The sequence below is a fragment of the Oncorhynchus mykiss genome, chromosome 17 (assembly GCF_057628025.1).
Source record: "Oncorhynchus mykiss isolate SJ-2025 chromosome 17, ASM5762802v1, whole genome shotgun sequence".
In the NCBI taxonomy this organism is placed as follows: domain Eukaryota; kingdom Metazoa; phylum Chordata; class Actinopteri; order Salmoniformes; family Salmonidae; genus Oncorhynchus; species Oncorhynchus mykiss.
The window spans coordinates 45,278,863-45,291,404 of record NC_143038.1 but is presented as its reverse complement, the minus strand read 5'-3'; the positions used below and the strand labels follow the sequence as shown (position 1 = coordinate 45,291,404).

The window sequence follows — 12,542 nt, the reverse complement described above, 5'->3', positions numbered from 1 at the left end:
TACAACACAAGGCCAAATCTACCAAGAGGACAGTGAATGTTCCTGAGTGGCCAAGTTAGTTTTGGCTTAAATCGGCTTGAAAATCTATGGCGAGACTTTGTTTTCTGCTTGAGAGTCTAGCCATGGTCCCCAACATCTTGACAGAGCTTGAAGAATTTTTAAAATAATAATTGGGCAAATATTGCACAATCCAGGTGTGTAAAGCTCTTATAGACTTACCCAAGAAGACTCACAGCTGGTTTCACTGCTAAAGGTGTTTCTAACATGTATTGACTCATGGAGCTGAATACTTATGCAGCAACTATATTTTTGTTGTTTTAATTTCTATTCAACTTTGTCTTTTTTGTAGATTTGACAAAAAAAATAATTAAATCAATTTTAATCTCTTCGCAACACAACAAAATGTGAAGAAGTCCAAGGGGTCTGAATACTTTTGCAAGGCACCCACAGAATCTGAGAAAATTAGAAAATAAAAAAAACAGGTGTGAATTAAATAAAAGACAAATGGAAAAATAAAGTAGAAATTACATTTTTAAAATACAAAAAGCAATTACTAATGGGACTTTATAGTAAAGAGAACAATCAATACAAAAACAGAACACTAGTAATGGCAAAGGATAGCACAGCACATGGTCTTGTTTTTTTCCCGAAGGAGCACAAAGAAAGAAATATACACACACCTAGAGTGAAGTTACCCCATCTTTTTCCTTACCCTCCTCCCTCTACAAGTATCTTATATTCTATGAGGGAAAACCCAATCTGGGTTAGAGTGGGGGGGAATAGTCAACACTTTCATTTATCAGTTTAAATAATTGATACAAAAAGGATCACCTTAACACATCCATAGAAAGGGCTTGTCGTGAATCATGCTTATCCTGAGGCTGAGCTGTTTGAAGGTGGTGGGGTGTCAGCAGGGGCGGTGGAAGGACTAGAGTCTTGGACAGGGGCCGCAGGTGTAGGGGTTGGTTCAGGGGCAGAGTCTTGTTTGGAAGGATCCGTTTCAGATGGCCCTCCCTGGGTCTCCTTGTCATCCTCCTGGGGGTAGAGTTCTGGGTATCTCTGCATACACTCCTGCATGCCCCTGAATTGCTCCAGGCACTCTGAGCCCTTCACCTCCTCCTTGCTGTAGTGGAAACAGGAGAAGGCCTCCTTAAACGATGCTCCACAGGGACCGCTGGCCATCCCTCCCAGACAGGGGCAGTTCCAGTTGATCTCCCCATTGGGCAGGATCAGACCTTGGGAGGAGACAGAGAAAAAGGGAAACAGATACTAATTATACCAGAAAGGAGTGCAACTCTATTAGGTTACTGGTTATCACAGAGGGCAGCAAGTCTGGCCAATGTCACAACAAACCCATGAAAACATGTAAGGCATGGGGCATGTCCTCATGTCAATCTAGTTAGCAATTGAGCTAATCTGGGCCTAATGTAATCTAATTGAGAAGCACTACTTCTCTCTACTCACCTCGTTCTTCATAGGGGTCATCAGGATCCTCCTCCACCAGCTCAGCGTTGCTCGGTGCTTCATGTTCCTCCTTAGTCACAAAGATGACACGGTCCTTACCTGGTGTGGAGAGGACAGGCAGATATCAGTGAGAAAAGTCTCCGCTGACTCAAGTGGCATGAAGTGGATTGTGGACTGGAGTTAGTCAACCCTAATATGTCCAATCAAATACACTTATACACAGTCAAATGTGATGTAAATGAATGGCCAGCCAATTTATATTTCAGGTGATTCTGCAATTTAGGGGACTTTAGCTGTGTAAACTTTCAGAAATTAAAACTTATTCAAACACCATTTTACCAGTATTGTACTTGTCTTTGATTCGTCTAGAAACTATATCTGATAATGGTTGTGATTATACTATTCAGGAATGTATATATTTTTGTAATTTTCTCACAGACAAAATGTAATTTCCATCACGTCATTAAACATCCATTTTGAAGAAGTCCTCCAATAGGATCTAGAGTGTGCCACATACCTTTTCTTTTACTGTCAAATGTACCGTGACCTTCGCCATGTGCCCCTCTGTATTTCCCTTCAGCTTGGTTCCCACTCAAACCACCAAGTCTGCTCACCAGCATCAAAGTCAGATGTTTCAAGTTCTTTTGCTTGACAAAGGGAGCACTCTCTATACATGCACTCTTTCTTCAGGTTCTCTCAGCACAAATACTCAATAACTTTCTCAATGTTGCTGCAGCTGATCCCTTTGTGATGCTGTAGTTTGTCAGCCATGAACTTAAGGTTGGCGTGGGTTTTGCAGAGGCATGTGTCCCTATCTTGAACTGCTGGCTTGACAACCCAAAAAGGACATATTTCGCAGAATTCACAGTGGGAAATTTGAATTTCTGAATATTCTATCTTAAACTTCTGATAAAGGTTCTGAATTGTGCTATTCAAGAAGCGCTTTCTGCTTTTTGTTCTTGTTCCTCGTTAGTGGGTCCTTTTCCCTGTTGCTCTGCTGTTGTCATCACGTTCATAGAATCTAGTGATTTTCTCTTCTGTGGCAGTGCTAATTCTGTTCCACTGATTTTTCCTGGAGTATTGAAGACTTGGATGGCCTGTTTTCAAATTGCCCTCATTGCTTTTGCTAAAAATCCAAATTCTCTGTTTGTGGCTTCGACCAAGCCATACTTTGAAGCAACTTGTTTGTCCTTGGCACTGGACATTTCTTTTATACTTTTGTTTTAACTCTGCAATGATGGCATTTTGAAACAATAAAATCCTTCAAGTTCTTCGGAGGTCCCTTAATTTGCTGTTTTGTCTTTGGGGAATCTTGTCTCTCCATTTTGTTCATCAGTCGATCATGCCTTTTTTTTTGTATTTCTCAGCTTTCCGTAAAGCATTATCAAGTTTGACGTTTGTCATACTAAGATCTCTGTATGCTTTTGAGCGACCCCTTCCAACCTTTTTCCTTCCAGCAAGTAATCGACTTCTCATTCCTGTTGCAGACGATGAGGAAGGGGTATCAGGGTCTGCATCAGCGGCAGGCAAGTTAGGGGCAGGTATGTTAGCCTCATGTTCTGGCTGCAAGTCATCTGGTGACTGAGGTGTGTTGCCTGATAAGTAGGTCTCCATTGCAACTGTTCTCTTTAAAGTCTGTCTTCTATTCCGTTGGTTGCATTTTCATTGCCTTCTCTTGTTTATTTGTTCTTGCTTTGTAAGCTCAGAGTGAGACTTCACTTCTCCCTTTTCTTCCAGTATCTCTCCCTGACTTTTTGCAGATGTTCCTGGTATCGTATATAATCATTTTCTATTTTGTTTCTATTTGGTCTGTGACCTCTGTGCTGTTTTATGTGGTATCTTCTAAGAATAAAGACAAACACTACTTAGTTTTCAACTTGTGCACACCTTGGAGCATTTTTTAGATTAAATTAATTTCAAACATTATTAAATAAACCTAAAGAAAAAAAACAAGTAAAAACAAGATAATGGATGTGTCATTTCTACCATGCTCTGTCATTTCCACCACACTTAAGTTTGTGATGGAAATGACACTTCTACAGTTTCTGAAGAAAATTGACAGACTGCTTAGCATGTTTTGGTTAGTATTACAGCTAGCATATAGTTTATACTAAATACATAAAACATACATTTTTCTCGATTTTTCTTCAACTTCTGGACATCACATATGGAACAACTGTCCACTGCAGCCATGTGCTTCAGTGTCACTGTTTCCTTGGTAACCAAAGTAACATTCTATTAAAAAAAACTTTATTAAATTAGGTATTTTGTCCTTAGTGGTGGAAATGACACCACTCCAAAAGGTGTAAAAAAACAACAATATAAAGGGCATTCTCACAAATATTGATATAGATTTTATTTAATTGACTCTATTACATGACATTATATAAATGTGTAATTATTAATGTTCTCATATAAAAACATAGTAGAAGTTTAAAAGTCTGGGTCAGGGACAAGGGTCTGACAAATTGAGGTATAAAATGCATCTGAAAAGTAGCTCAAGATAGAGAGGTGTTTAAAAAAGTATGCGGTGATTACAGTGTGAACTTAACATACAAATATTTGTTTTATTTTTATAAAATCCCCCAAATTGACCCGAGGACATAGAAGTGCCCGTAGTTGTAGAATCACCCATTCATAAGTTATCACACCGAGAGCAGTCCGTCTACTTGTACTGAAACACACACACCATGTCTGAAATCAGCGACATAGATTTAGAAAATCTCTCTCTGGCTGAACCTGGTTCTACAAGCATTGGAGAGAAAACAATGCCTCGTTCTAAGTATAATCATAATTATAAAATACAATGATCGAGCAACGTAAGCTAGCTAACTACTGCATCTAACCAGTTTGAAGAGAAGCGGTCATTCATTCACACAGCACGTAACGTTACCTTCCTCCTTGACTGAGGACATTTCTTCGGTGTGGTGTCTACTGACGTGTTGTGCCCTTCAAGGTGTCCCTGCGGTGCCGAGTTTCCCGACTGATGTTATACTACTTTATCAATTACAAAAGGAGAATAATTTGGTATTGTATAGCTAGCTAGCTGTTTCACAACTACTTCATCGTTCACATAACCCACGTTTTTTTGTGTCAGTGCATCTGAGGACGTAAGAACGAAGGACCCATTTTAGCTGCCCCTCTTAGTTCCTGACATAAATTCTTAGGGAATAGGTTGCAGTCCAAACACTTAAAAGACACACCCTCGTCATATGCCCTTGGGGGAATCGCCGCAGCCATATTTGTCGTCAGTCCAAATGATTAGCCAAGCAAGGGAAGTTTGCAACTTAAGCCCCTTAGCCCTCGTTTCTAATGGAGTTTGCGAGTGTACAATTATGTTCACGTCGGGCCTGAAACGCCCCTAATTCGATTCGCGATGATTGTAAATCCGCTAAGAAAAGTCCGCTAACGTTAATACGGCGTTAACATACGCGTGTAACTAAGGCCGATTTAAGCTCGATGCAATATGGTCCAGCTAACAGAGGCCAAATCAAGCTCTACCACATCACCGTGCGCCTCACACATTGTAACAATGTGTAGGGCTCCATATAGCTCCGCACTGACATGATTGGTTGACGGTAGGTGGGGGCAGTGCGTCCTGTATAAACACAAACACACTTCCTTGAAAACGTCCTTCACAACAGCTCTGCTTCTCGAAGTGCAATAGAAGTATGAATGCCCTGCCTTATGTAGAGGCCACATTGCAGTAAATACTGTATGGCAAATGCGATGCTTGAATTACCATACATTGGCTTTTAATGGCCATAAATTGTTAACCGATCATGTCAATGCAGAGCTATATGGAGCCCTCCGCATTGTTAAAACATTTGGGAGACGCACGGCGATGCGGTCACAACCCTCCATACAGAATCTTCGGGCCACATGGCCATATCAAGCATAGATCGGCTTTAATGTACAGGTATGACTTAACATGCTGTCATACGGCCTCTGCAGAAGTCAGGGCATACTTAATACGTTTCGTGGAGCAGAGCTGTTAAGGAAGTGGGTTTGTGTTTATAAAGAACCTTCCGCCTCCACCTAACGTCAACCAATCATGTCAATGCGGAGATATTCAGAACCCTCGTTAATAACATATTTGGGAGGTGTACGGAGCTCGATTTGGCCTCCGCAACCTCAGCAATTGTGTCACACCCTCTGTAACAGTTTTGCTTCCATCCCTTTCCTCGCCCCTACCTGGGCTCGAAACAGGGACCCTCTGCACGCAGACAACAGCCACCCTCGAAGCATCGTTACCCATCTGTCCACAAAAGCTGCGGCTCTTGCAGAGCAAGGAAGGTCTCAGAGCGAGTGACGTCGACCGATTGAAACGCTATTAGCGCGCACCCCGCTAACAAGCTAGCCAATTTCACATCGGTTACACCTCGGAGCCTCAACACCAAGCATAAATCGGCTTTAAGGGGCAGAGATCCACAGTCCCCTCCCCGATTTCATCGTGGGGGACAATAAACTTGACTGAAGTAGCTAGATACAAAACGTTGGTTTACACCATAGCCCATGAGTTTACACTTCTAGATGTTGGAAAGTTATTTTCATCATGTGACACAAAGCTACTTCGCTCTAAGTGTGTTGTGATGGATTTATACAGACAATAATTCAAGTTGTTAGTGTAATCTTCACAAAGAAAAAACAACTTTTCCCTAAAATGAGTTTTTATTGAGAAAGATCTTTTTTTTCCCCCGGAAAACATTTGTTCGGAACAGCATACTATTTTTTTTTTTTTTTTTACATATTAAAAAAAAGTATTTTACACTGTTGATGGATTCAATGCATGGCATATATACAGAAAACCAAAATCCACAACATGTGAAAGTGTTTTTAATACAGTCATGCTCAAAGCAGACAAAAACACACAAAATAAATCTTTCCTCACCCAATCTTACCCAACAACGTGGGCAACAGGTATGAACGTGGCATATATACGATTACCTCTCCCTAAACGCACGTCCAGTTTCAACATTAAGGCCCTTCTGCTGAGTGGTTCACTTGATAAACTCTTCCACTGCTGCACACTTTTTGACAAAGCTGGACCACACAGAGCCCTACACTCTACCTGATCCTATATTGGATCACCGCTTTAAAACAGTCACGTCTGGCAGACAAACATGGTTATGTTCTAAATAGTTCTGAGCCTGGTCCAAAACTTCCTTTGCTACTCAGTGAAATGAGTGGCCATCAGGTCAACACCCCAGATAAAGATTGTACCAAAGAGCCCAGCTGTGAAGGTATACTGTACACTCGTACCCATCTATATCCTCCGGGTAATAGAGATGATGGAAATTAATGTATATACTGTGTATACTGTATACTGTGTTGGGTTGTATGAAAGAAGTCCAGTAAGAGAGGGACTGCCCTCATCCCAGTGTAGCACACATGATTGCATACATGAGCCACAGAGCTCTTCTCTCAGTCTGAAAAGGAACACTCCCCCCCCTGTGGATCAGACCATTTTATACAGATATGAAACACTCCAGATGACTCTGAGAAGGCTAACCAGTCCCAGGCATCAAGCAAACTGAGTTGAGAGATTGATCTATGTGTTATGACTCAAAGGGGGAGCAGGCCAAGGGTTGTGAATGTCAGGATGTAGTCAGTGCCACCACTTTGCTACACAAACCATTCTGTTCGAGCTGAACCTTCTATAGGCCATGTCAGGGGGAGATGCCAGAAAGCACCCGGGAAATGAGACAGATTAATTATGCAGATTTTAAAAATCTAAATGGACATAAATTATGGGAATAATAATTAGAGATGGAGATTTGGTGGGACTTGGTCTGATCTGTCCATGTGCATTAAGAGGGTTGTTTCGTCACAGGTGTTGGCAGCCAGGTGTCTGTCTAGAAGAGCAGGGCTCCCATGCTGCCCATTTCACTCTGCTCCTTGACAAAGATTTCAAAGTACTGGTAGATGATGGTGACGGCCAGCAGGATACCCGTTCCCGAGCCAATAGCACCCAGGAAGTCTGCCATGACAGAAAGGCCACCGATACAGAGACCACCAAAGGCAGCTGCTGTGGGGATGTACCTTGAATACACAGAGTAGTAATGCACCAATCATTACCTGAAGAAAGTTTGGAATAGTGTAATATTAAACCCTGGTAAAGCTATGATGATGTGGATTGTTATGGCTAAAGGTTAGAGAGATGGCTGAGATTGTTCACCTGTTGAGTTCATGGACCATGGAGGTCTCTCTGTGTCCCCTCATAACCATCTGTTGCTCCTTTAGCTGCTTAGCCACCTGGGAGACAAAACACACTATGTTTACATAATCTCTACAGGTCCACTGACACACGCTGCCCACAAAAGCCCTGGAAATGTTTAGTTAAAAAGATTTCTACATCAAAACAGCTTGAGTAATTTGAATTAAATATAATTAGTTGATGAATACATAGTCTAACAAATGTACAGCACATGTGGTAGCAGGACTTACATCTTTGGCAGATGAGCCGGACACCTCGATCCAGGTCTTGGAGAAGAAGGCACAGGAGCCCAGCATGAAGCAGATGTAGATGGCAGCATGGATGGGGTCATCTAGGACCGAGCCAAATGACTCCGGGGGAGAGAAGTAGTAACAGAGCCCACCCACTGGGTAGGCACGGGCTGGACCACCAGACGACGTATCCTACAAACACACACGTTTGGTCATCTCATACAGTCTGTGCCGCTGGAAATGTTCATGTGACAAACATGTCAAATGTAGTTAAATTTAGTTTAGACATGGTAGTTCAGATATGGTAGAGCAGGGATAAAAAGTTTTTTTTTTTTTAAAGGGTGTGTACTTACTGACCAGGTGCCCAGCAGGTTAACCAGGAAGTTACCACTGAATCGTGTGGAGAGCATCTGAGAGATCACGTACAGGTTGGACACGAGGGCAGACTGGAGGATGATGGGAATGTTGGAGGTGTAGAAGAGCTTAATGGGATAAGTGTTGTACTGGCCACGGTAACGGGCAGACTTGATGGGCAGATCCACTCTGAAGCCCTGTGGAGAGATGGGAGGAAGAGACGGACATGGTGAGATACAGTATACATTTATTAAGTCTAAATGGACATTACTAAAAAGGTGAAGAAAAAAAACTACCACATTGTGTTGTTTTTTGAGTAACTAATTATCTGACAACAAATGTGTTCAACTCCTTTAACTGGTTTTTAGGACAGACAATGAACTGCGTTACTGACCTGGAAGTATATGACTACACCAAAGACGAAGACAGTGGCGAGGAGGTTCATGAGGTTGGGCAGGTTCTGGCGGTAGAAGGCCTCTCTCAGGGCGCGCACCTTGTCTGTCCGTGTGGCCAGCAGGTGGAAGAGAGCAATGATAGCCCCCTCAAACTCTGTGCCTGAACACAAGACAAGATACTCAAACATCAGCCTCACATCTAGAGACCACCTGGCCATACTCCTGGGGCGTTTCAAGGCCAAGTCTGGATCTATAGGAGCCCTAGTTGGTCTTATATGAAATTACTACTTGGAAATTAGTAAGTCTGTCCTAAATGTACACCCAGACATGGCACATCAGTTTCAATGCCCCATACCTCTGCCAGTGTTGACGGTGGTGGGGCTAAAGGCCTTCCAGACGATGGTCTCACAGATGTTGGTGGCGATGAACAAAGAGATACCAGAACCCAGACCATAACCCTTCTGCAGCAGCTCATCCAGCAGCAGCACGATCAGACCGGCCACAAACAGCTAGAGGGGGAGACAGATGGGTTAGAAAGACAGAGACAAACCACTCGCACTGGAGCCCTATTTGACTTCTTTTAAATATACCTATTCTTCCTACATTCCATGAAGTAATCTGAGAGGGTTGGATTGATTCAAGAATATGATGTGAACCTTGCTCTATATTAGGACCAAGCCTGGATCTGATAGGGGAGATAAAGAGTAGGGATAAGAATATGACTCAGAGGGGTGGGGAGGAGGGCCCACCTGGATGATGATGAGAAGACAGATCCCAGCGCCCATATCGGAGGGGTCTCCATACATGCCAGTCATCACATACACGATGGCCTGACCAATGGTGATGATCATACCAAACACTGTAGGAGATGGCAAGGGGTTAAAGAATCTATGGCTTCATTCACAGTAATGCTTGTGCTTGATAGAATCAAGTCAAAGATACTCAAACTAGGAACAGGAAGTGGGGCTTGTGATCTTACATTTCTGTGCTCCATTGAAGAGGGCCCTGTCTTTGGGTGTGTCTCCCACCTCGATGATCTTAGCCCCAGCCAGGAGCTGCATGATGAGGCCTGAGGTGACGATCGGAGAGATACCCAGCTCCATCAGGGTACCTTGAGGGAGAGACCCAGGGGACGTTAACAGGAGAGCAGAGCCATAGAGATGTTCAGCCATTCATTCATAAATAACACCATTCACCCATTCAAGGCGGAGATAAATCCCTCCAATTGATCAACTCAACATTCATTAAACACCATCAATTCCCACACTCAGTTACTAATTAGTTGATATGTCCCTTGATTGACTTATCAATTCATTTATTCACCTGTTACTCTAATTTGATGTCTCTACACTGCAATAGTGACAACCCACCTCTGTTGGAGGCCAGAATCACTCTCATCCAGTAGAAGGGATCTGCTGAGTCTGATGACATGATGCCAAACAGGGGAATCTGGATGATAGACGTGACAGACATTCAGGTTTGAGGTTTTAATTTATTTAATTCTACTCGTTTAACATGCTAGAAAATATTGTGTGAACAAAAAGGCAGATGTTTACCTGGCAGCACACAAGGAAAATGAAGAGAGTGATGGCTGTCCATAGTACCTTCTCTCTGAACTGGATCTGTTGAACAACAATTACAGCGAGACATGGAAGCAAAATGACATCATTAACAACATAACACATACAGAGGTAATAAAGTTTAAAGTAAAACGATTCTTGTCATGAAGTAAATACTGTACCTTTCTTTCGGGTTTCTGGATTTCAGGTAATACAGCGCAGAAGGGCTTTATTACCTCCAGGAATTTGACTAAAAAACAGACAAAGGGAGGGATGTTATTGGTTCCCCATAATAAACATCAATCAAGGGCAGTGAACCTATTTATAGGGGGACGTGGCATAGCGATACATGCATAACTGGAGGTTTGCATCATTGGATATGAGCGAATTCACTATGAAAACAGATCGCACTATCAAAATAGTTAAATTAAACATTTTGCATACCAGCTAAAGGGTTTCAGTTAGAATTTGCTGCTTATGACATGGAGCTACTTATGGGGCAAACACTGACTGTTAGCTGTGCGTCGTCATCACTAGTCTGGTTGTCTGCTTCAAGTTTAGCTAGCTATGTTAGCATAACCCCTGCAAGATAAACCTGCAAAGTTACCGAGCTCTGAGATATCAATGATCATGTAACAATGGTAGATATTAAAAAGTTATCAATGTAGCTGACTGGGCATTTAATAATACGAAGTAACTAACAAATATGTACAGCTGTTAGCTAGCTAGCTAATGTAATGTTAGCAAGTAGCTAGTTAACTAGCTATCAACTGACACTGACAGCTAACGTTAGCGAGCTAAATTAGTTAACCTTAATTAGCTAGCTAACGTTAGTCTAACCGTTAGTTTCTTCACAAATAACAAAGTTAACCATTTCATTGCAGTCATTGTTGTTGAAGACAGGAGTTCAAAATATGTTTAAACACGGAGTACTCGTCGTCAAACTAAATGTTAGCTAGCTAAATGCTTGCTAGCTAGCTAACGTTACAATGAAAATGGCCTCCATAAATAGATCCAACCATAGACAATTCTCATTGCTTGCATCTGATTCAAATGTTTCCTGTTTATGTGAAATCGTCCTTTAGCTAGCTACTTCATTCTAGGGGATACTCACTGCCCATGATGATGTCCCAAGCGTTACGTTCTTAGTGTATGGTCCCTGTGTCAGACAGTGGGTCTCTCCAGTTTTCGTTCTGACTACGGGCAAAAAGCTCTGCGCTTGGAAAGAAAGCACTTTAGAGACACGTCACCACTACACAGGCGCTTCAACACGTCAGTTCAACAGAAAGTGGGTGTTTCTTTAGTTTCTAGAGTTAAAAGTAAACTGAAAACTATGCGGTAGGGTCAATATTTTCCTTCTGTCTGCCCAGGTCGTTGTAGCACAGTACTGGCCCTCAACGCATATGGCTAGATGTGTGTCGGCCAGCTTTTTCATAACCCCACTGTCTCCATGAGAAATGTGATGACTTTGATAGATTCTTATTATGACGAAGATACATAGAATACAAACATTGACACGCCGTTGGCATGAAACAATAAAGATATTACTTCCTGCAAACAAATGTAAGCGAATGGGCACATAACCCATTCAAACCGTGCTGCATTATGGGGATACATTTTTTTTCGACTTGCAACTACATGTCCACTGCAGGAACTTTACAAAAATAATGTGATCAAAGGTCATCAAGTTTTGACTGCCAGTTTCTGCAGTTGCTCTTCACCAACTTCATCCTGCAGCCACTACCTGCATTGTGGGAGGTTCTATTGTCAACCGATCATTAGAGTGTGAACCATGGTACCAACTTTGCTTTTCATGTATGTATACAGTCTTTCCCACCAATTGATTGTACAATGTACACATGTATATTTTCAGTTTATGATTGTGTGATATGGGTGTTGGCGACATGTTTTATTTTGACATAATAAAGAAAAACTTTTATAAACAATGGGAACAATGCCTCAGATCCCCAAAAAGTTATACAGCTGCACCATCGACAGCATCCTGACTGGTTGCATCACCGGCTGGTATGGCAACTGCTCGACAACCGACCTCAAGGCGCTACAGTGGGTAGTGCGTACAGCCCAGTACATCACTGGGGCCAAGCTTCCTGCCATCCAGGACCTCTATACCAGGCAGTGTCAGAGGATGGCCCTAAAAATCGTCAGACTTCAGCCACCCTAGTCATAGACTGTTCTCTTCAATACCGCATTGCAAGTGGTACCGGAGCGCCAAGTCTAGATCCATAAGGCTCCCTTAACAGCTTTTAATCCCAAGCCATAAGACTGCTGAACAGTTCATCAAATGGCTACCCAGACTACTCGC

The 12,542-nt window shown here is 42.4% G+C and overlaps 2 protein-coding genes across 3 annotated transcripts; both read right to left on the bottom strand.

Annotated features, from left to right (window-relative positions):
* Window positions 1-300: 300 nt before the first annotated feature.
* On the bottom strand, window positions 301-5,041 carry LOC110494288 (mitochondrial intermembrane space import and assembly protein 40-A). Of its 2 annotated transcripts, XM_021569234.3 has the most exons (4): window positions 4,358-5,041; window positions 1,465-1,563; window positions 832-1,235; window positions 301-453 (listed from the first exon to the last, which is right to left on the bottom strand). In XM_021569234.3, exons 1-3 carry the CDS (start codon window positions 4,377-4,379, stop codon window positions 871-873), a joined length of 486 nt encoding a protein of 161 aa, XP_021424909.1. In that variant the 5' UTR covers window positions 4,380-5,041; the 3' UTR covers window positions 301-453; window positions 832-870. The 2 variants fall into 2 exon arrangements, with proteins under 2 accessions (XP_021424909.1, XP_021424907.1); XM_021569232.3 differs by having other exon boundaries at window positions 301-1,235.
* A 2,200-nt stretch (window positions 5,042-7,241) lies between these two features.
* Window positions 7,242-11,358, bottom strand: LOC100135961 (Sec61 alpha form B). Its single transcript, NM_001124302.1, is given in 12 exon segments — window positions 7,242-7,506; window positions 7,643-7,719; window positions 7,912-8,103; window positions 8,265-8,462; window positions 8,660-8,820; window positions 9,016-9,169; window positions 9,410-9,519; window positions 9,640-9,771; window positions 10,031-10,109; window positions 10,217-10,282; window positions 10,402-10,469; window positions 11,334-11,358. Coding segments are annotated over 12 exon segments (1,431 nt in total). The 5' UTR covers window positions 11,341-11,358; the 3' UTR covers window positions 7,242-7,319.
* Window positions 11,359-12,542: the final 1,184 nt, after the last annotated feature.

What these genes read in the sequence shown, in the direction of transcription:
- LOC110494288 (XM_021569232.3), bottom strand. Translation starts at nt 4,379, where the DNA reads ATGTCCTCAGTCAAGGAGGAAG. An exon ending in GTCCTCAGTCAAGGAGGAAG is followed by an intron (nt 1,564 to 4,357) that starts GTAACGTTACGT and finishes TCTCCACACCAG; the next exon opens with GTAAGGACCGTGTCATCTTT. An exon ending in TGACCCCTATGAAGAACGAG is followed by an intron (nt 1,236 to 1,464) that starts GTGAGTAGAGAG and finishes TCTCCTCCCAAG; the next exon opens with GTCTGATCCTGCCCAATGGG.